The 23,954-nt window shown below is 41.3% G+C and overlaps 1 protein-coding gene across 2 annotated transcripts in view; it reads left to right on the top strand.

Annotated features, from left to right (window-relative positions):
• UST (uronyl 2-sulfotransferase) overlaps positions 1–23,954 on the top strand; it is a 351,032-nt gene that overhangs the window by 283,181 nt on the left and 43,897 nt on the right. For both annotated transcript variants that reach the window (XM_023729171.1, XM_004368842.2), the window contains 2 exons: positions 8,745–8,842; positions 10,450–10,607. In XM_023729171.1, the coding sequence (XP_023584939.1) occupies positions 8,745–8,842; positions 10,450–10,607 (256 nt within the window). The remainder of the gene's footprint in view (positions 1–8,744; positions 8,843–10,449; positions 10,608–23,954) is intronic.

Genomic DNA, 23,954 nt, shown 5'->3' with positions numbered 1-23,954 from the left:
ATCAGCTCTCAAATCAATTTTCAATCCATATTGTAAAAGATCTTTTTTATATCATGGCGTTGCATTGTTGTATGTACAGAGTAAGATGAGATAGCATAAGAAGTAAAACGCTCTACGGTGATATATTTTGGCTGCTTTTTCATACTGCTCGTTTTGTCCCTCCCCAACACCAGCACCAAGTTGCGCTGTCATTTTGACTTAACATAAATAACACATTTCATATTTCCATGTTTTTCTTTCTCTGTGTTTTCTCTCTGCATTAGTTGAAGTCACTATGTAAAAATCTGTTGGAATCACAGGAATCATGCCTTTAAATATAAAGAAAAAAGAATTAAAAAGCCAAAGGTATAATAAAGACAGCATAATCTTAAGAGTTGGGTGGCAGGTAAAATAATTTGTATACGTGATTCCTGATCTTAGTAAAGGTCCAATGAGGCAAGTATCATTGTCCCCATTTCACAGATGAGGAAACTGAGTCTCTAAGAAGTGGTCATTTGCCAGATGCTCTTGATAGAGCCAAGATTTGAATTGATGGCTGTCTGATACCAACCTTTGTGCTTTTCCCTCTCTGCTTTCCATGAAAGGTAAAAAGTTTAAATGATAAATGCTGAATGAAAGCTTTTATTAAGTTGTAAGTTTTGGAGTCAAAGAAATTACCAACTTTTCTAGGTCTTCAGATTATAAAACTACTCTTAAAAGTTGGTTAGCTTGGGAACCAGATTCATCAGTACATGGCTTCATAGGTTGAGGTTATATGTATCGGCCCTTTATTATATGGATGGCGAAACTGAGGCTCAGAGATGGCATGATTTGGCTGAGGACACCTGGTTAATTAGTGGCAGGTCTGGGACCAGAACCTAAAGCTCTTTTTCTTCATTCAGGGACCTTTGTGTGTGATCTCTCAAGGTTTGTGCTGCTGGAAGAGCCCAGAAACCTTGCCTCCTAAAGCCATCGGCCACAGAGACCTAGCTGTTAACATTATAGGCATGGATTGTATAAAAACACCAGTGTTTTCTTTAAATAGGTAGTTTTTAGACCACATGCTCTCTTATAAAAATAACAAATAAAATATGAATAATCTCTAAATTCACCTTTTGTGATAAGAACATTAATCCTTCCAACCTTTCTGAAACTTAAACTAGAAGTCCAGGAGAGGAGGCAGTTGTTAATTTCTCTATCTATGTAGAAATAAACAGATAATTTTATACCTCAGACCAAGACCTGCTGTGACCTGGCAATACAGAGTGAAAAAAAGGAAAACCAGGGCTAGTGCAAATCCACTCTGGGTAGCATGGGGTAGGGAGTATCCAGGAGTTCAGTGCCAGTCAAAAGCAAACTCAAATGTGGGTGAGGAAGTGTTGATAATGGAGAAGCCTCTGCAGGAGGTGGGGGTGTGGGGAAGATCATTGTGAGATGCCAGGTGGCACCCAGTCCAGTTGGAAAGTCCTTCTGTGGGCACCACCAGGACGTCCATCCACTTGTAGAAGAATCCTGGCCACAGGCAGGGAATGTTGGGAGCACATCCAGCCTTGGAGACTAAGACTGGTCAGAAGCCAAGGTCCCGGCTGGTAGCTGAGGCTCAGGGCAGGACTCCATCCTGGAGACAATTGGGATCTAGTCAACAGAGTGGAGTGTGCATTTCTGGGCCTCTGGGCACATTGGCACCATCAGCCTTGTGCCAGGGCCCCCACCTACCAGGCTTGGCTGACAGTGAAGGGTCAGTGTGGATGGAAGCCCATGGTCAAAACCGCCTCCATTTCCTTGTCCTGCATGACGCAGAAGCCCAGTTGGACTGGAACATGCCAAAACTCTTCCTGCCAGGAATGGTTCTGAAACCTGGGCCTGTTACTGGGCTCAGGTGAGGAGGCAGCAGAAGGAAATTTCAGGCAAGAAGGGTGAATAAGCAAAGGCATGACATTACTTGATAGCACAGTGTTGATGGTGCTTGAGGAGGAGCCACCTTTTCAGAATCATTCTTCTTTAAAACACAGATTCCTTTCCCCCATATATGAAAAGGGGTAATGATAATAATACCTGCTTCGAAGGGCCAACATTGAGTTAATATAAGTGAAGCACTTAGAACAAGGCCTAGCACCTGGTAAATTATGATGAAGTGTTTGCTATTATTACTAGAAATGATTAGAAGGCAGCAAATTCTGTAATAAAGAAGCCCTGATGGTGTAGTGGTTAAGCCCTTGGCTAACTGAAAGGTTGGCAGTTTGAACCCACCAGCCACTCCATGGGAGAAAGATGTGGCAGTCTGCTTCTGTTAAAAAAAACAAAAACAAAAAAACACAGATTCCTGGTCTGATCTAAACAAACCTGTTATTTCAAATACTCTGGAGGGTGGGACCAGGGAATTAGCACTTTTTAACAAGTGCCCTCACTGATTTTTATGCCCATTGCATTGTTACTGAGGAGGCTTTTGAAGATTTCAAGCAGGGGAAACACATGTATAAACCTGCATTCAGATAAGTGACTAGGACAGCTGGGTGGAGAAAGCGCTCAGGGAGAAGAGATACCAGCTGAAAAGCTGCTCTGATCATCCTGCTGGGGGCCAATGCCGGGCTGTGGCTTAGAATGGGTAGGAGAAGGCAGGTTAGGAAACTATTTAGGCAGCAAGTTGCAGGGCTGGGCAATTGACTGAATATGGAGATTAAGGGTTAGAGAGGAATCAGGAATGACTGCCAGATGTCTGTCTGGCTTTAGTGACTGGGGTTTCCTTGGAGCCCGATGGGCTCCTTGGCACTCCAAAGGTGAGTATTGTTCACCGCAGTCCAGCCTACGAAAATGTTGCATGAGCAAACCAATAAAAGACGGTTCTGCTGTAAAGTCCAAGTGGAAGAAGATGAGCCCACAAAGAAAATCAAGACAGTAATTCTTGGTGAATCCTCTTTGAGATTATATAGTTTAGAATGAACTTCAACAAAAATGGTCAACAAAAAATTTCTTGTGGTTTTGGCAGTTAAGCAGATTCTCTTAGTTATCTGGGATGTTTGCTTATCGAGAATATCTCATTTCCCTAGTAATGTGAGGAGATATGAGCAGAGTGAAGTCTTAGATTCAGACCCAGTCTTTAAAGAGGGGTAGATTTGGGCAAGGAAGGGTGTTACAGGGGCGCACATAATATGTGCCAAGACCCACGGGCCAGGTTAGCAAATCATAAATCAAGGTCTGGGAAGCATTTGGCTCGGCTAAAGTCATCACTTTGATGATACTCTTGGAGAAAAACTTAAGGTTTGTTTTAAAGCAATCTTAACCTAGAAGCACTGCATGGAGAGAAGACATGAAGTTGCATTATCATTTACAAATATGTCTATACCGAGAGAGCGTCAGTATAAAAAGGTGATTGTAAATATGCTCAGCCATAAAGAGAAATGAAGTCCTGATACATGCTGTAACATGAATGAACCCTGAAAACATTATGCTGGGTGAAATAAGTCAGTCACAAAGGGGCAAGTGTTGTATGAAACAGGCAAATGTATTGGCGCAAATGGCTGGCACTCAGCTACTAACCTGAAGGTTGGTGCTTTGAACTCCCCTCTACCCCCTTTGGTGCTCAGTTCTACTCTGTTACACATGGGGTCACTATGAGTCAGAACTGACTCAGTGGCAATGGGTTTGGTTTTTGTCGCTGTTTTTTTACCAGGAGGTGGGGGACGAGGGGAAGGGAGACTCATTATTTAGGGACCACTGAGTGGTAGAATCATTTGGAAATGGATATCGGCAATGGTTGCACAATATAATGAACATAATCAATGTCACAGAATTGTACATGTAAAAAATGTTGAATTACAAACGTTTTATTGTATATATTTTTACCACATTTAAACAATTTTTTAAAACAAGGTATTGAACTGCATTTCACAACTCTGGTTCAATGTAAATGCTTATCAATGATTTATAGCAAATAAACCCAGTGCAGCTGGGAGTGGGGAAGTGATTTTAAAACAGCTCAGGTTAACAAAGCCTTCCACCAAAGGTAAAACTGGGAACACTGGGGGAACCTGATGGTCCTGGGAGACTAGAAGGCACCTGCCCCAGCAGGACACAGAGGGCAGCTGTGTTCAGACTTGTCCTATTCAGTGTCCCAGAAAACTGTCCCTTGTTCCAGTGAGAGCAGATTCTGTGAGCAGCCAGGAACAGTCTCCTGAAGGCCTTCCACTCCTTGAAATGCTGAAAAGCAGCATCACAGGTCCTTGTGGCTAAGCTGTCAGCGGCTAAATGTGTGCTCTTCACAGCTCATTTTCTTCTTCCGCTTGATCTTATGCCCGAGTCATCTTTTATTTATGTCCCCCTATAGCATTCCCATAGATGGGCTATGATGAACACCATTCATCTGGATGAGTGCCATAGAACTTAATGGGCTCAAATGGAACTCTTTGAAATCCCCGGGATGTGTCTGGATCTAGGAAAAGAACAATTGTTAACTGCAGGTTTTGAATGAGGAATTTCTGTCTTTCCCATAAATTGATCTGGTGAGGTTATTTGTGGATTCTAATAAGGACATGGCCTTCCTAAGCCCCCAACACCTCAGCAGCCCTCTGGCTCCCCTGGCCAGCTGATGTCCTCTGCCGGGTCCTGCGAGCCTCCAGGCCAGGGCCGCTGAGGATAGAATCCGCAGGCCAGCAAGCTGAAGAAGTGCCGGCTCCTTTCTTGCTCCCGTGGCTGTGTCTTGGCTCTTTCCTTCTGCCATCCATTCAGTATTTATGGAGCCCCTGCTTTTTCCAGGCAGAGTACGAAGCACTGGAGATGCCATGAACAGACAATCTGCTCTCATGGATTTACAACCCAAGCAAATAATTATTCAGGTACTTATTAAATGGCCACTGTAAGGAGAACAGGTGTCCCTGGGTGGCACAAACGGTTAAGTGCTGAGCTGATAACTGCAAGGTTGGAGGTTCAAATCCACCCAGAGATGCCTCAGAAGAAAGGCCTGGCAATCTGTTTCTGAAAAATCAGTCATTGAGAATCCTGTGGAGCCCGGTTCTACTCTGACGCACGCAGGGTCGGTATGAGTCGAAATCAACCTGATGGCAACTGGTTTGGCTTTTGCTAAAGAGAACTGTGGAGAAACGCAGGCAAGATGAGGGCTCTGTGGGAACCTCACTGTCTCCATTGTCCCTGTCCTCCTGTTACTGTAGGACTTTGGGTGACTAACTATGTAAGTGGCTGGCCTTTGGACACCTCAACTACACACACACACACACACACACACACACACACACACACACCACCAGCAGCACCACCTCTTGCTTCTGCCCTTGGGTGAAATCTTGACCTCAGTGGACACTGCGTCTGGTCCATGCCTGCCCTAGCTAGGGTTCCCGTGCCCGCTGCTCCTCTGCCCAGGCTCCCCCTCTATCCCTGTCACTCTGCTGCAGAGGGAGGCAGCCCAGTTACTGGGTCCTTCCGACCAAGGCTCAGGCCCTCTGGGGAGCTGACTGCCAGGCACACGTGTGGACTGTGAGGTGGGAAGAGGGCCATCAGGCCAGAGGCATCCTCATGGAAGTCTTCTTATACTTTTCTGATAATGAAAATAAAATGTGTACATTATTGTAAGATCCACCATTTCAAAAATGAATAAAGTAAAAGTTCAGTGTATCTCTGTCTTCCATTACACCTACCTCAGAAATAACCACTTTTAACACTTTGCTATGTATACTTCCAAATCTTTGGGGTTTATTTTTACGTTATGTTTATTTTTATATTGTCCTTTATATTCACCCACGTGTCCACCATCCATCAGTTTGTTGTACTGTGGTGGCTTGCATTTTGCTATGATGCTGAAAGCTATGCCACTGGTATTTCAAATACCAGCAGGGTCACCCATGATGGACAGGTTTCAGTGGAGCTTCCAGATCAAGACAGACTAGAAAGAAAGTTCTGGCAATCTACTTTCTAAGAATTAGCCAATGAAAACCCTGTGGATCACAAAAGAATACTTACTGTCCAATATAGTGCTGGAAGATGAACCCCCTAGGTTGGAAGGCACTCAAAATACACAGTAGCCACAAAGGTGGACTCAAACATATCAACAATCGTGAAGATGGTGCAGGACCCAGCAATGCTTCATTCTGTTGAACAGGAGGTCACCATAAGTCGGAGCCAACTTGACAGCAACTAACAACGACAATCTATGTTCATAGGGTCCCATAATCTATTTTTTGTCATTCGACAACTTATTGCAGACACTTTCCATAACAGTACATGCAGAACCCTCCTCAACCTTTCTAGGTGCCCAGGATTTCATTGCATAAGTGTACTATAACTTCTTTTGAAACCAATCCCTATTAATGAACTCTTAAGTTCTGCCATATTTTGACGTAATAAATCTTTCAGCAATGACTACCCCTATACATACATATCTTTGTGTCAAATTTTTCTTAGAAAGCATTTTGGCTAACATCATGCTTTTTTGTGATAAGTATATATATAACAAAACCTTTGCCGTTTCAACATTTTTGCACGTACAATTTAGTAATGTTAATTATGTTTATCGTGATTTTTTTATTGTTGTTGAAAGTGTCAACAATACTAATATATACATATACCAATCCAACAATTTCTACATGTACAATTCATTAACATTGATTACATTCTTCTAATAGATACATATACCAATTCAACAATTTCTACATGTACAATTCATTGACATCAATTACATTCTTCAAGTTGTGCAACCATTCTTATCCTCCTTTTCCAAATTGTTCCTCCTCCATTAACATGAACTCACTGTCCCCTAAGCTTCCTATCTAAACTTTTGAGTTACTGTTGTCAGTTTGATCCCATATAGATAGGTCTTCAAAAGAGCACAATGTTCAAGGCAAACAAGCTCTACTAAATAAGCTAACCTATTGTTTGGTTCAAAGAAGACTTCAGGGGATGTTTTTGGTTTAAGGTTTAAAGATTTTCTCAAGGCAACAGTTTCAGGGGTTCATTCAGCCTCAGTGTCTCCAGAAAGTCTAGTTTCCATGAGAATTACATCATGCATTTTTAAAGGGTATTTAATACATGATGAGGCGCTCTTAACCACCCCTCACTTAACCACAGAGCTGCACTCACCGACCGCTCCTCTCCGTTTGTAGCTGGTAGATTCCTCTCTGGGCACCTGTGCACCTCTGCTTCCAGGTAACTCACCTGAAGTGCTTGTTGTCAAATCTGTTTATTTCAGCTGATTTGTTATTATAATTGTGTAATTTATTTAATTAGCATATAAGCCAAAGAAGTATGAGTGGGAAAAGAGTTGTTTTTTTAAAAATGTTATATTGTTGTGATTCCCAACTTGAACTAAAATTTTTTAATAGCTATCCACCTACCTGGAGCCCTGATGGCACAGTAGTTAAGAGCTCAGGTTGTTAACCAAAAGGTCAACAGTTCAAATCCACCAGCCACTCGTTGGAAACCCTATGGGACAGTTCTCTTCTGTCCTATAGGGTCTCTATGAGTTGGAATCGACTCAATGGCAACGGGTGTGGTTTTTTGTTTGGTTTTTTTGGTATCCACCTACCCAAGTCCTGTCAGATACAGTGGCTTCTAATGTCTCATAAACTCCATCAACAGTGTTTATATGCATTTTAAATCTGCCTTGCCAAGATTGTCTCTGGAAGAACATCTCAGAGTTATTTGGTTTGTTTGCAAATTGGGTTATTTTTTCTCCTTATAAATGCTTAAGAACCTGGTGTGTCTTATCTAGGATATCCAATGTACAGGTAGTCCCCCACTTAAGACGTATTCAAGTTATGATGAACCGAACTTATAACCGTCTGTTTTAGGATTTTTTTTTTTTTTTGTACATCTTATTGTTAGTAATATGTACTACATACAGTGATGCAGTGTGGAATTTGCTGATGTTATCATTCTCAGATGTTTACTTGGCGGTTTTCAATGTTATGATTTATAAAGATACTGATAATAAAAGGCAATAATAAAAAAAGAGGTATTCAACTTTACATCAGAACCGACTTACGACGGAGTCATTGGAACAGAGCCCTGTCGTAAGTCAGGGACTACCTGTAGTTTGCTTTGGTAAAAGTTGATTTATAGACTTTCTATTCACAGGCACCAAGAGATTTTAAGCTTTTGTAATGCTGACAGAGATACTATGTTCAACCGCATACAGTAGAAATAGAAAATCTGGAAATCTTGACTTTAAAAGTGAGAGAAGATCCATATACAAATACCCTGTCACTGTCTAACTTAAAACAACAGTAAAAGTGATTTTACAGCCCCTTCAAATTTTGCAGACCCTTTGTAAAACTGTTTGTCCAACATATGGCTACACAGAGAAACACATTTCTACAAGGCTGACAGTACAGGTATCTCTGATTAAGTCAAAATTAGTTAAGAATTAAGTCATACCGAATTCATTCAATAAATATTTATTAGGTACCAGCTGTATACCTACCAGTTCGCTGGTAGCTGCAGGGGCTGCCACAGAGCACAGTGGGTGGCACTGCTCTCAGGATGCTTGTGATCTGGCTAATGCCTTTGGGCCTGTGGGAAAGTACAGAATGGCAGCCTACTCAACACTGAAGTGGTCTGGCCATTTGTGTGCCTGGCCAGTGCACCAGGATGTTGTAAGGCAAGAAGAAAGTTTTCTCATGAAACCTGTGAATTCTCTAAGGTGTATTCTTCCAGGCTCACCCATTTAACTTAAGTATCATTTCTACTTAGACTGTATGGCATTTGACAAAGCACCACAGATACTACGAGGCATCTCACTGCTGTGTTTTCTCTTCCAGGATATCAATGAGTGTATCCTTGAGAACTACCCTGAGTGCTCCAACCCCAGGTTATTTTACATCATTCCGTATTTTTGTGGACAGCATCCCAGATGCAGGTAAAGACTCAAACAGGCTATGGCATGCTAATGGGCACAACAGTCGCAGACGTCCTGCCAGACTGGTGCTCTCTGTGATGCTCTTGTAGCCCTAGTCTCTGAAACTTCTGGAATTCAGTTACTATTTACTGTCTCTCCGTAAAAATATTATTTGAGACTCTGAATGACCTGTAAGTAATGAAATCAACAAGTCATGGGTCTGATAGAGGCCCCAGGAAATGCCATGTAAAGCCACCAAACCTCTTCTTTAGACTTCAAACCTAGCTGTCATTACTCAGCCCAAGAGATAACAAAGGCAGGGGTCAAACCCCCAGTCTGCTCTCCACAGCAGTGAACTCAGCAAACAACTGTCCCTGTCCTTGCAGTGTGTGTAATCAGGTTTGAGCACTTGAAGCTCACACCCAGACTTTGCTAAGGTCTCTCTAATGACACTTCCTTAGAATGAGAAGAAAGCCATTTCTCGTGATCACTCAGATGCAAGACGTTCTTTAGAAAGTTCCTTACAGGATTGCGCAGGACCTCAGAGAGGATGCTGTGGTCTGCGCACCTTCTGCCTCAGCATCCCTGGGGTACTTACTTGATCCCACCACCACCACCACCATCCACCCCCTGTTGCAGTTGAGTCGATCCTGACTCATAGCGACCCTATACAACAGAGTAGAACTGCCCCATAGGGGCAAAGGGTTTGGTTTGGTTTTGGAGTCCAGGTGCAGTGCTTGGGATACTGGGAGGATTTGGGTGACTAATTTTCTGATCACAATGAAGATATTTATTCCAAGAAGCATGATTCCAACCCCCTAACATATTCTTTAAATTGTATATTGCCTAATCTTGGGGAGAGTACTCATAACGCCTTACACTGTCAAAATGTCACTTTCTTCAACCTTTACAACAATTCTTTGAGCTAGGTAACAGTTATTATTATTACCACTTTTCAAAAGAGGCCTCTGGCTTGCCCATATTCTCTGAAATAGTAAACGCCAGGCCTGGCCTGCTCTCATTCATCTAAATGCTACTGGCTCAGAAATCTGCCCTACAAATGGGGTTAGGATATATCCCTCTTGTAATTACAAAAAAAAGAGACAGAGATTTGTCTTTTAAACTCTTTAAAGAATAAGATGATTGGCAGACATGAGCTGACATCTCTTTTGATTTCTACAGAAACAATATGTCTATGCATTTTATATTTCAAACCTTTGAACCTCATGTAATTGCTTTGGTTTGGTCCTCTTACTAAAAACCCATTCTATCACCTTGATCAGTGTGTTTATTAGGACCTGACTTGCCTATGCCTCTGTTCTTCTTTCAACAAATATTTAGGAAGGGCCCACTAAGTCCAAGGCCCTGGGCTGGGCTTTATGCCCAGTTGAAAGGGATCAAGGCCTGGAGGGAGCTACTGTCCAACTGTGGCAGGAAGGTGAGGAGGCCAGGGACACCCAACTGGAAGGATCAGGGAAGGCTGTGGAGGAGGCTGGTCCTTGAAGGAAGCAGGATTTGAAGTTATGCATATGGGGAGGGGGAGGTTAGAAGGGTTAAACTGTCAGCATGTTGTTGCTGCATTTCAAAAATGAACCGTTGATTTAAAAACGATTTTTATATCCACAAAGGGAGCCTGGTGAGTGGGCCCTTGAAAGAGCAAAACTGAACGTGAATGAAAACTTCCTGCTTGTGGGGATTCTTGAAGAGTTGGAAGATGTGCTGCTTTTACTGGAAAGATTTTTACCTCATTACTTCAAGGGTGTGCTCAGTATCTACAAAAACCCAGGTAACTCCATTCGTAAGCAAACTCTTCCCAGTGAGAGGTCTCTTGCGGGGTTGCTCACCTTGAGAAGGACTCAGGAAATCAAGGAGTGGCATTATCTCTTCTGTTAATAAAGGCAAGTCTGCCTGGCTTGCAAAGGAAGCTTAGGACCACAAGGTATGGATTGCAAAACCTGGATGGAGCTTCAGGTCCAAGCATAAACTCACCACGTTTTAAAGGCTTGATGGTTCCTTGTCTCCCTTTGGAAACTGAAACCTGCAACATTCTCCACTGATCTTGTCCCGAGCATGCTGCTGGGGTGGACAAACGAATAAGCATGTGCACACCTGGGGCCTTTGATAGAAAGGTGTGTGAGTATGATGGTACCATCTTTGTGATGAAGTACCTTTGGCCCTACTTCCATTTGACAAAAGCACTCTGGCGTGTAAAATCCTAGCAATAGAGTAGATGGAGCAGCAAATTGAAAACACAATTATGATTTTAGTCTAACAAATTGAGTGGTTTCCAAATTGAAGCAAGAAATGGAATGCAGCAAAGCAATTATGAGAGTTGCCCATAGTGTCATTATAAATATAATTACTTTCAGAAATCCGTCATTTATTTTTCCCATTATTTTTTTTTTTTTATCCTGGGCGAAAGACAACACTGTATGTTTCTTTTCTATTCTCCTTAATCTACTGCTGCCACAACAGGCTTTGCGTACTTCTTCATTAATCTGTCTACTGTTTTGTTTGGCAGTCCTGAAATGGGAGATAGCTTTCTGGCTTATAGAAATAAGAAGCAGATGAAATTTTCCCCCAAATGCAGCCTCATGCTTCACATTCCACAGCGAAGCAGGGCCCTTGGACCACACCTGCATCATTGGCAGGTACCAAGACCGAGTGAACAGGATCCTCCCTGGAACTCGTTAACATAAGGTGGCCTTCCCACCATTAGTGAGGAGCTCTGGTGACACAGTGGTTAAGAGCCAGGCTACCAACTGAAAGGTCGGCGGTTTGAACCCACCAGCCGCTCCACGGGAGGAAAGATGTGGCATTCCGCTTCTGTAAAGATCACAGCCTCGGAAACCCTATAGGGCAGTTCTGCTGTGTCTTATAGGGTCGCTATGAGTCAGAATCGACTAGATGGCACACAAAAGCAACAGCAACAGAGGAAAATGGCCAGGTGGTGGGCACTGCCTTACTCTCCCAACTCTCTCATTCCGAGATAAATTACAACTCACCAATATGTAGGAACATGACTGAAAACCTCAAGATGTGCCCTGCAGGTGTGTCCACTCAACAGGAAATGTGGTTTGAATATTTAGAAACATAATAACCTTTAAATAGTTGGGTTTTGAAACCAGGCCTTCCTTTGCCCTTTAAACCAGAATTTAAAGAGCCCAGCTGTGGCCACTTCTTAGCTCTATAGGGCAACATAAACTCTGCTCTTTTTGCAAGGAGTGATCTTAGCCTAAATTAGACTCCTTTGAAGAAAAAGGTTTACTTTATTCATTGTTATTTCTCCCTTTGGAGAAATCTTATTATATAGCATGCCTGTGTGTATATGGATGACAAATAAAATGAGCACATTCTTGTCCCAGCATTTGGGAAGAGTATCAATGAGTCAGGAGTCCCTAGGTGGTGCTAATGGTGAAGCGCTTAGCTGCTAACTGAAAGGTTGGATGTTCGAGTCCACCCAGAGGTGCCTCAGATGAAAGGCCTGGTGATCTACTTCCAAAAAATCAGCCACTAAGAACCCTGTGGAGCACAGTTCTACTCTGCACATGTAGCATAGCCAGGAGTCAGAATCTACTCTAAGGCAACTGGTTTATCAAAGAATCAGCATTAGACTCCTCCTCCACATTGCATCATTATCTATCCCAGGATATGGAATTAATGTCAATCACAAGATGTCAACCAGCATACCAGATGTCAACCTCAAGTGGGTATGGACCTGATAACTTAAATGAGTTTTTTTTTTTTTTTTTAATTGCGGTAAAATACATTTAACATAAAATTTACAATTTTAAACATTTTAAAAAGTACAAATCAGTGGCCTATATTACATTCACAATGTTGTACACCCATCACCACTATCTGGCTCCTGAACGTTTCCATCACCCCGGAAAGAAACCCTGGACCCATTAAGCAGTCGCTCTGGATGCCCCCCCTCCCCAGTTTCTGGCAAGCGCTAATCTGCTAACTGCTGACTTCTCAATGTATGTTAGTCTCTGCAAAAACTAAGCCCCTGTATTTTCTCATGGCCACAGATCAGTGCATTAGTGTCAAATCGGCTAAAAGAAGCTACCAGTCACTTTAGTCATCTCGCACCATAGCCCCCCCGTGCCCATTTTTTAGTCTAAGTTCACGTTTTATGCCACTCTTAAATCATTGCTCTTGCCTTTTACAAAAGAGTTTTATAGGTGAGCAGACTGGAGAACAGAGGGAAGAAAACCTAAAATCTAAGTTACTGAGGGATTGAGTGACCGACCTTTAGGTTATTGTAACTTAACTGACTGTCCGGGGAGATGGAATAAGATATAAACACTCCACTGGCCATTTCCCCTTGGTGCTTGTCTTGTTATTTAAAAAATGCAGGTGTGAGCCGATTTTAGCAATTTCTCTCCAGAAATCCTATAAATATCTATACCAGTCTCATTACTGAAGATAAAAGCACTAATAGAAATGACTGTTTGGGGGAGTTAGTAAAAATAGTCGTATCTGTTGGCCAAATGGGTTTTCGGTTATTCTAGATTGGAATGACATTCATTAATTCTTTCAAGTCAGTACTACTACTTACAATAAATCTGCCACTTAGAGAAGTTAATAACTTTTTTAAAATAACAGTGTGGCTGTTGGTCTCCCCTGTTCATTTCTTGCAGGAAGTCATTCATGCTGACATCAAGAAAATTTGTCTCCTTTCAAAATATTTGGGAAACTTAGCTTTAAGAAATTTATGTTTAAAAAACCAACAACTAAGAGTTGCTTTATATTAATGTTTGCATTCTGGGGAGATTGAGCTAGCATATCTCAGAAGAGGTTTATGATAGCAGATAGTCAACACCAAAAAAAACAAACCCATTGCTGTCAAGCTGATTCCGACTCATAGTGACCCTATAGGACAGAGCAGAACTGCCCCATGGGGTTTCCAAGGAGCGGCTGGTGCGTTCGAACTGCCGACCTTTCGGTTAGCAGCTGAGCTCTTAACCATTGTTACAAATTAAAGTTTTAGTATCATGGATAACCAAGAGGATGTCCTAAGGTATTTCTCACCAGCCAGTGGGCGCTTGCTGATGCTGAGGCAAGTGCCTTAGAGTGAGAGCACTCAGTCAGCTCTGCCCAACCTTGGGTTTGAGTTTGAAGGAGGGAGAACCAAGGCCAAACATACTATCCGGGGCAAGTGCCGCCTCACTGGTTTAACATACACAGTTTTATTTTTTACTTATTAATCTCTGTTACATTTGCTCATTTCTTATTTCCTTTTAAAAATGAGAAACTGACCCCAGCCCAGAAAGGTTAAGAGACTGATCCATAGTCATCCACCAAAATGTGGAAAAAAAGGAGCAGGAGTCATGTGTTTCTGATCAGGAATTATTCGTTAATACTTTTTCTCCATAGCTCTTAAAAACTGACGTGCTATGAGCTATCAATATTTTTCTTGGTCATAATTTCTTTAGCAGCTAAAATCATAGTCAAGGCCAAAATAAATAAGCAAATTAACTAAAAGCAGGGAACTTGTGAATATCTGTGATAGGAACTACCCTTATTTGAACATCCCACGTCTAAACCCTTAACTTGGCGAATAGCCAAGCTGTTCTAGCTTCATAGCACCACCTAGCATCCAGGCATGGAACTACACAACCTCATATTAACCTCGTTACCTTTTCCGTCCTGGGCACTTGAAAACGAGTATGCTCTCACTCAATCCTTTTCCTCGTATTTTAAGTGCTTTCAGTTACTAGCATGACATTAGTATTCATTTTCAACTTGTCTCTATTACAAATGTAAACACCAGAGCCACATTAGGGTATTTACTAGACTTTTGTGGGCTGCCCTGAGAATTTGGTCACCAAGGACTGTGAAGAAAAAATGTGCAACCAATTCCAAACAACTGATTCACATACTAATTTGGGAGATTTAAATTCATTCATAAACTGGGTGCTTTGCTTAAAAAAAAAAATTACTTTCGCTTAAATGCTTTTGTAAACAATGATGATAAATAGAGCACTAATGTAAATATTGTTTTACTGTTACTATGCATGAATGATAATTATACTTCCCATTTGGAGTATAGTAGTGTATTCTCTGAGTTCAAGTTTTTTGCAGCATTCAAGTCTGGGGACATTTACATAGAAACAGTAGCAAATATGTAGAAGAGATCATTTTAAATATTATGCTACAAGAAAAATTCAAGTTTTCATCCCATCTACGGATAAAATATCGGACTGAGTTAAAATATATACCAAATGATTAAAGCTTGGCATATTTTTAATAAACAACAGTCGTTCTTTAAGGAAAGGACACTGAATTGGGAGTTAGGAGGGGCTTCTAGTCCTTTCTCGGCCATGGTTTTACCCATGTGATCTGGGGCATGGATGATCTCTAAGGTTTCCCTCTTTTAGCCCTAAAGTTCTCTTTATTATTTTATGATACTAATGTATCATGTAGAATGTTTTAAGGCTGCTCCTTCTGTCTTTTGTTGGATAGCGCAGTTATGGGGTGATGTTTTCCTCCCAAAAGTAATCCTTGTACAATCCCCATTGCCTTAGTAATTTCTCGGCTTTAGTTATGGAGACTATCGCCCCCTAGGGGACACAACAGAATCCTGGGTGGAGATTATTCGTTCAGAAATTATTCTTCCCTACAGTTGTGAGTGTTGAAGTGATCAAGCCAGATACCCAACTTAATTCAAACTCTTTGGTCACGATTTCCATCCCTTTCTCTCCATACCATATGCATTTCTGTGAGAAGACAGTAGATCATAAGGATTAGATCAGTCTCTGGAGTAGACAGTGTGGGTTTCAAAGCTGCTCCATTACTTATTAACTGTATATCCAGAGGTAATAACTGCTCTAAGCCTCAGTTTCCCCATCTACAAAAGATGAATACATAATATTATCTACTTCATAGGGTTGTTTGAGACTTACCAGATGGAATCCATGTAATGCCCTTAGCCCAGTGACTAACATAGGAAGAGTGAATAATTAGCGATTAGCCTGCCCGCCACATCACAGGAGATGTGTCTGTGGGCAACTAGAACTTCAGGCTCTCTTTGTAACTTCTACATTTTAAAAGAAAGAAAGGAGGGAGAGAGAAAGAAAGAGAAAAGGAAAAGGAAGGAGAGAGAGAAAAAAGAAAGAGATGACTCTTATTTCATCAGTTAAAGATGATTTATGACTATGAAATCATGTGCCTTTAAGAAATAGTACTTCTGATTTATGAGGAGAGGAGCAATTATATTCTGGCTAATACCCTCTTCCTGAACCAATCTCAGGGAATAAGTGGAAATATGACTAAAGTCACGTGCTCAAGGGCTGAAAGATACACATAATCCAAGTCATTGAATTTTTTAATCCCCTGTTTTTATGCCTGAACTCTTACCAGAAAAATCAGGGAGTTAAGATTTTCACTTTAATTAAAGAAATCCACCATTGAGATGTGACTGGGGCCAATTACCTTTAACTTGTAAGGAATATTGAAATTTTCTCACTGTTATATGCCATGTTATTTAGAATATATAGGATGGGTGCCCAAAGATAAAATGGAGTTTTTATTTTAAGTAAGAATCCTAAGATTCAGTTCTTGGAAAACTGTTAGTTTGTTTTCCATATGCAGACCTACGGGCTTCAGAACGTTAAATTGATTAATTAATAATCTTTATCCAGCAGGTGGCAGTGTCTCTCCATTTTCTCAAGGAAGGGCATATGGTTTCCAAAAAGTTTACATCTGCAGACAGAGGTTTACATAATGCTTGAACACAGATGTACAATTATGTCTAATTTGGAGCCTAAAAATGAGATCCTGAATATCAAAAGGATTCCAAGTAAAACTGATTGCTATAGTCCAGAGCGTGTGTGTGTGTGTGTGTGTGTGTGTGTGTGTGTATGTGTGTTGGGGGGTGGGGAGAGTGTAATCAAATAAGCTTCTGTGAGTTTAAAATATATATCATTAACCCTGAATGTTTAAAAGTCCCTAATTCTACAAAACCTGTCTTTCAATACTCAAAAACATTCTGGCACCTCAGAAAGATACAACTGATGGTAAAGAGGAATTCAGACTATACATCTCCAGAAACCAACAATGAAGTTGTTTAAATAATTCATTTATCATTTATAAAAATAGGACCTCACTTTGCTATTGGTTCATGTATCATCAATATAATATTCTCCATAAAATGAAATTTATTTTACTTATTTATTTTTTATCAGCCATGTCCTAGGCTCAGATTCTAATAATGTTGGCACTGGATTACGTGTGTGTGTGTGTGTGCGCGTGTGTACATCCATCTATGTTCAAACAACTAAACTCCTTAGTATGTAGCACTCATATCTGAGTGAGTAGTCCTGGATTACAAAGTCAGTAACAGTTTCTAATTAATTATTTGCATAGCAATTTACAGTTTATAGAGCAATCTCATATAGATTATCTCACCTGATTCTTATATGAATTCTCTGAGGTTTACCCGTTAACCCAATTGCTGACAAGTCGATTCCAACTCATAGCGACCCTATAGGACAGAGTAGAACTGCCCCAGAGGGTTTCCAAGAGCGCCTGGTGGATTCGGACTTCCAACCTTTTGGTTAGCAGCCGAGCTCTTAACCACTATGCCACCAGGGCTCCTCTGAGGTTTAGGAGGGACAAATATTCTTTTTCTCATTTTATAAACAAGGAAGCTGAGGGTCAAAGAGGTGGAACAACCTGCCCATGGTCACCAAGTCCTAAGTGACAGCACTGAGATGCAAATCTCAGGCTTCTGTCCCTAGAAACACCACAAAACACCATAAATTTGTGACTCCCTAAAGATATTCTGCGTATTTAATCACTAACTCCTAGGTTTGTGTACGTCAAGCATTCATAGTGTGTATTGCAGCTAAAGGTAAGAGCTTAAAAATAAAATCTGTAGGTTATCTCTATTCAATATATACTGACTATTCTCCAAGGAATATGAGTTCAGAAATCATCAGAGACCACCAATGTATTATCTTTAGCCAGTGTGTGGTAATCCACACAGAAGAAAATAATTTTGAAAATGATCAATTTGACAACATCTAATACCTTGAGTGGGTTGTTGCTGTTGTTAGTTGGGTCATCGGCTCCAACTCATGGCGATCCCATGTCTAACAGAATGAAACGTTCCCCGATCCTGCATCATGATCATTGGTGTGTTTGAATCCATCTCACTGAGTATTTCCTTTGTTTTCACGGTACCTCTACTTTACCAAACATGATGTCCTTTTCTAGAGATTGGTCTTTCCTGATGATGTGTCCAAAGGAAGCAAGTCGAAGTCTCACCATCTTCCCTTCTTAAGAAACATTCTGCTTGTGTTTCTTCTAAGACTGGTTTGCTCCTTCTTTTGGAAGTCTACGGGATAGTCAATATTCTTTGCCAGTGCCACGGTTTGAACACATCAATTTATCTGCTGTCTTCCTTTTTTCACTATTGAACTTTCACATGCGTATTAGGCAATGTAGGGAAATAGTAGTACTTTACCTTGAAAATAGCATCTGAAATTTTAAGCTGAAATCATATAAATGTTCAGTTTGAGTGAACAGTTAAGAACTAACACATAATGTGAATACCCTTTAAATTAACTCCTAAACACCTAGAATTTTTTAGCGAACATTTTCCTGAAGGAAATTCTATAACCATATAGAGTTGGATAGCTCTATCCAACTCACGGAAACATCACCTTCTCACAAAGATGGAGCCTCTAGACGTGTTATTTATCTTATAAAAGTTTAAGTTGACATGTAATATATATACTTTAAACCCACTTCAAATATTGTTGTTTGTTTTATTGAGAATAATAATTAAAACCTTGGTAGTGTAGTTTGGAGTTCGACTGCTAACCAAAAGGTCCACAGTTCAAATCCACCAGCTGCTCCTTGGAAACCCTATGGGGCAGTTCTGCTCTGTCCTGTAGGGTCGATATGAGTCGGAATCGACACAATGGCAACGGGTTTGTTTGTTTGTTTTAATTATATTATTTTTAAATGTATTTTGTACTTGCTTATTAATCTTGTCTTGCCTTGGAATCATCCCTCCTCCAGGATAAAACTTCTTCAATTTTATTATGTAAGATTACTAGGAAAATAGGATTTAATTTGCAATCATTGATTCTCTAGTTATACTTTTCCAAAAATGGATTTCTTCTTTGGAAGCTAATATTCTTAAATAGCAGGTATGATTTTTTTAAAATTCCATTAAAAAATCAACAAACACATTCAGCAAATGCTTGAGTTGTCTGCAATATGCCAGTCTTGGGGAAGGGCCATAAGAAGATAAAGACAGCAGTATCTAGCCTGAAAGCCACCACAAACAGAAAAGTATTTTGTGCCAGGCCTTGAAGAATGGATAGGTGTTTGCAACATGGACATGGTAGGAGGTGTTTTAGGCAGGAAAACGTAATACGCAATCATGGAGGCAGGAAGGCTCAGAAGTACCCGGATGCGGAAGGGTTGGAAGTACTGGAAGGGGGAAGGGCGGTCCACTTCCTTAGCCCTGATTTGCTGACTCTGCATCCGGGCGCTGGGACCCTGTTGCCCACAGGCTCAGACAGTCACCCGGCTCTTTAGAGAGCCCTGCCCGAGGCAGGAGAAGCATCAGCAGTCCCGGCACTCCGTGTGGTGCAACCTGGAGCTGAGTCACGCGTGCTCTCAGAACCAGCGGCCAAGCCACAGTTGCGGAGGGCTATGTGTCACCTACCCCCTGGTTCCCAGCCTCTTTCAATGCCGACCGCCACCCAAGGCTCCCTAACTTCCAAACTGTGCAGGGACACTCCCAGCTCCCATGCTTGTCTTCTTCCTTTTGCTTTCTTCCCAGCCTCCCCACCTATAACGCAGCCATCCTGGAGGTCCAGAACACCCTTGAGCTCCCGTCAGCCCTCCTTGCCTAGTACTGTTCCGTTGGGGATCCCGCCACACATCTCTGGGCACCAGCTGCAGCCCTGCCTGATCTCCTACACCCCTCTTTGCCCACCAGCACGGACTCGCCTTCTGTGACCAGCCACCTTATGACCCGTGCCTGAGCTGGCTGTGTCCCCTGCACTGTCCTCCGGTCTTCCTGGTCTTGCTTGCTGGGAGCCCTTGGAAGTCAGAACAGTCTCCTCCAACCCCCAACCCCATTGCACCCTGGGAAACAGATCTCTTCTGGGTCCCAGCCTCGCCCTACTGGAGAATCCTGGACGCCTCCCTCCGTGTCTGTCTGAGTTACAGTGGGGGGCCAGACTTGGGGGTGTGCAGTATTCTCTCTCATGATTCATTTCCCCAAGTGAAACGTTGGTGAATAACATCAGAGGTACCAACATTCTTCTGTGTTTGGAGGTGAACTTTTTTCTATTTTAGAATTTAGTCACTTCTACTTTGCGCAGTTTTTACTTGGTTGAGTAAGAGTGTTTCTGGGGGTGGAATTAGTCACCACAGATTTCAATTCTTGGACTTTGCTGAAAACTCCACTGAGCTGAAATGGTTCTAAAGCCTGGGTAAAAAGGATTTAAAAGAAACCTGAACTCAGAGGTTGGTGGTAGATCTTTATAAAAGACCTCGTGGTCTTCCTGCTCTTTCATGCCTAAACCGTCAAGGACCCTGTCCACCCAGGGATTAACATGGCCATGTGAAACAAGTACTAGACAATGAATTTCAGAACTGCCTTTGCGCCCTTCGCTCATGGCCTTGCTTCTTCCCTTAGAAAATGCACCCCCAACTTGGTGAAGTACAATCCTCACCCATTTTGCATGACTCAAAATGGAAACTTCTATTTTTGTTCAGCTAAATTTTTTTCAAGTACAAATATCTTCTGATCTGTGTTTTTTTTTTTTCACTTCTTAGATATTTTTATGAATACTTAATGTCCTAGCTTTTCATGTTTTGCAAATGACACTGGATTGTAAAAGCTTACAGTGGAAAGCTAGAAACATACCTATGCACATAATGTTGCTCTTCTTTGTGGTTTCTCATGGACTATAAGAAGCACATTCATGCCTTTGTCCACAAACCCACAGAGAAATCCAACATAATTCCCTGCTGATGAGAATAGGAAAGTGTAGCTTGTCAAGTGGGAGTTTCAGATACTCTGACTTGAAAGTTTCACCTCCCCAGTTTCACCGTGTGCTTCTAGGGGCATCTGCAGCATTATAATAGCCAGGCACGACTGGAGGTGTTTTTCAGGATTTGTGTTCCTAGAATTTTACCTCGTTTTTTAATTATATTTTATTAAAGTAATAAGTATATGTAATTAAAAGTCGAATTGAACTAAAACATGTGTAATGAAAAACAGCTGTTTCCTTTTTTAATGCACCCCACCCCCATTTCGAAGTCTGATTTTGTAGAGGTAGCCTCTTCCAAAGTTAGCTGTTTCTTCTGATAATTACCACTTATTTATAACTAGTATGCACAGACTGCTATGTCTTGATTTATTTATGTTAGACATTATTATTGGCTTCCTGTTATGGTAGGTAGAGATCTAGTTCTCTTATTCCTTCATCCTTTACCTCTACTTCCTCTCTTCCATTTTCCTAAAATGGTTATATCACATATTTTAGATGCATAGCCCCTGTTTACATTATTGAAACTACAGGCATTTAGTTCACTGTTAATCCAAGTAATACACCATGGTTTTGTTGCATTATTTGCACAACTTTTTTGTGTTTCCCGGAATTAATTAATTGCTTTGTATTTTTAGTTTGCTTAGACATATTTATACCTATCAAAGTTTCATATGTGCTGTTCGATCTGTTGCATCAATATTACTTTTGATATTATTTTGGTATTATTATTAGTATATCATTTCGTCCCTTCCCACCTCCCCCCAGAGATTTCTTCCCCAGTATTCACCCAGAGCTATCTAACCTGCTGCATCAATCTGGACTGAGTACTCACAAAGCCTAGTGCATAGCTCTCCTACAACTTTCCTTTACCATCTTTGTATTGGACCATTTTTCATAAATCCCATGGATCCTCTTTCTTGATTTAATAACTAACTTTTACTCAAGGTATTCCCAAGTTGCTTCCTAAGAAAAAGTATATGGAAGGTAAAATTTTTGAGTCATTGGATGTCTGAAAAGTTCAATATTCCACTATCACACTTGATTACTTGTTTGGCTGGGAATGAATGAATTTCTTAGATGGAAATCTTTTTTCCTCGGGGTCCCAAGTGCGTGTCTCTAGTATGCTAACCTACAGTGTTACTGATAAGAAGTACAGTGCCATTCCAGTTCCCGTTTCTTTTTCTCTGACTTTTTCTCTCTCTCCCTCTGTATGTCTGCCTTTCTCTCTCTCTCTCACTTTTGGGATCTTCTCTTTATTCCTCTTTCGAAATTTTATAATAATGTACCTCACTGTGCTTAGTATTCAGTAGATGCTTTCAAGCTTAAAACTCATGTCTTTCATTTCTGAGAATTTTTCGTGTTTTATTTCTTTGATGATTCTATCTCCATAATTTCCTCTGTTTCAATTCTGGAATACTATTGGTCAGATACTAGAATTCCTGGATTTATACCCTCTATGTGCTTTATTTTATTTATTTATTTCTCTTAATTTCCATTTCTTCAACTTTTGTGCCTCTGGAAGAGTTCCTCAGTTTGTCTTCCAACCATTCAATTGAATTTTCTCTTTCCTGAAAATACTTTTCTCTCTCTTTTTTTTTCTTTTTACATAACATCCTGTTCTTGTTTTTTTTTTTTCTTTTATGCAATATCATTTTAAATCTTTGAAAATTAGAGATTTTTTAGAAATGCTTCTATTCTTGACATTGTTTCTATTTGCTCCAGGTTCCTGTTTACTATTTTAGTTGATTTTGGGCCTCTTTTTTTCAGTCTGGAGGCTTTCCTCTTGGAATCTTTATATTTAAGGGTGAGGCACTGAAGAGCTAATTGAAAGTGCTGTGCAATGGCCTAACAACTAGTGGACGTCACTTTAGGGTGCTAAGCATCAATAACAGTTGTGCTGGAAAAAACATTCGTTAGTGATCATAGGTCTGTTTTCTCTGGAGTGTGTTCAGTCTCCCCACAGGAGAATTCGCCAAGCACCTGCTTTGAGGACGAAAGGTGGGGTGGGGGTAGGTGAGTGTGACATTACATCTGGTTGCTGATGTGGAGACAAGAGCTGAAGGCCCACATTCAATGCACCGTTTGCTTAGTTGCTCTCATTTTAGCCCATGCCTGTCCTTTTCTCCCGTGTGTTTAGGGTCTGGAGCCTGCCCAAATTCTCTGGAGAATAATCCTAAGGTTGCTTGCCTGGGACTGGAGAATGAGGGAAACCCACTGCAAGGTGCCTGGCTGTATGTGGCTGTGAAGGGAATCTGGGGCCCATCTGCTTCCTACACAGACTGCCAGCATCGTGCCCAGCTCCCATCTGGGGTACCTGGTGCCTCTACTTCTCTGTGTCTCGGTTTCAGCAGGGTGAGCTGGTGCTCCTGATTGCTATCCCTGTTTCTGAGGGTTGCTGTAACAGACTACCACAAACCAGGCGGCTTAAAACACCAGAAATTTTCTGGAAGTCAGAAGTCAGAATTCAGGGTGTTGGCAGGGCTATGCTCCCTCCAGAGGCTCTGGGGAAAATCCTTCCTTGTCTCTTCTAGCTTCTGGTAGCTGCAGGCATTCCTTGGTTTGAGTCAGCATAACTCCAGTCTTTGCCTCCGTCTTCACTTTGCCGTCTTCCGTCTGTGTGTGTCTGTCTGTGTCTCTTCTCCACTGTTTTATAAGGACACCAGTCATAGTGAATTAGGGCCCACCCTAGTCCAGTATGCCTTCATGTAGATGTAGCTAATTACGTCTGCAAAAACATTATTTCCAAATAAGTTTGCATTCACAGGTACCAGAGATTAGGACCTCAACATATCTTTTGGAGGGATGCAATTCAACCCAAAACATAGCTAGCACTCCTGACTGATGTCCCCCTCTGCCAGCACTTTGCATACTCTTCTCTGCTCAGCCAACTGGAATGCAGTCCTCTATCTGCTTTGCATTTTCCAGAAATTGGCTGAAGTTGCTCCTCCTAACATCCTTCTCCAGCTCTTTGTTCTTATGAGTTTATATCTTTTATAAAGTTATTATTCCTTTGCTGTCATTTTAGTGAGGTTTTTTGAGGGTGAAGAATTAAAGGGATATAGTCAGTCCTCTGTTTTTAACTGGGAATGTTCTAGCTACCTGAA

The sequence above is a fragment of the Trichechus manatus genome, unplaced genomic scaffold (assembly GCF_000243295.1).
Source record: "Trichechus manatus latirostris isolate Lorelei unplaced genomic scaffold, TriManLat1.0 scaffold00002, whole genome shotgun sequence".
In the NCBI taxonomy this organism is placed as follows: domain Eukaryota; kingdom Metazoa; phylum Chordata; class Mammalia; order Sirenia; family Trichechidae; genus Trichechus; species Trichechus manatus.
The sequence above is the reverse complement of the archived record's forward strand: the minus strand, read 5'-3'. Positions and strand labels throughout refer to the sequence as shown.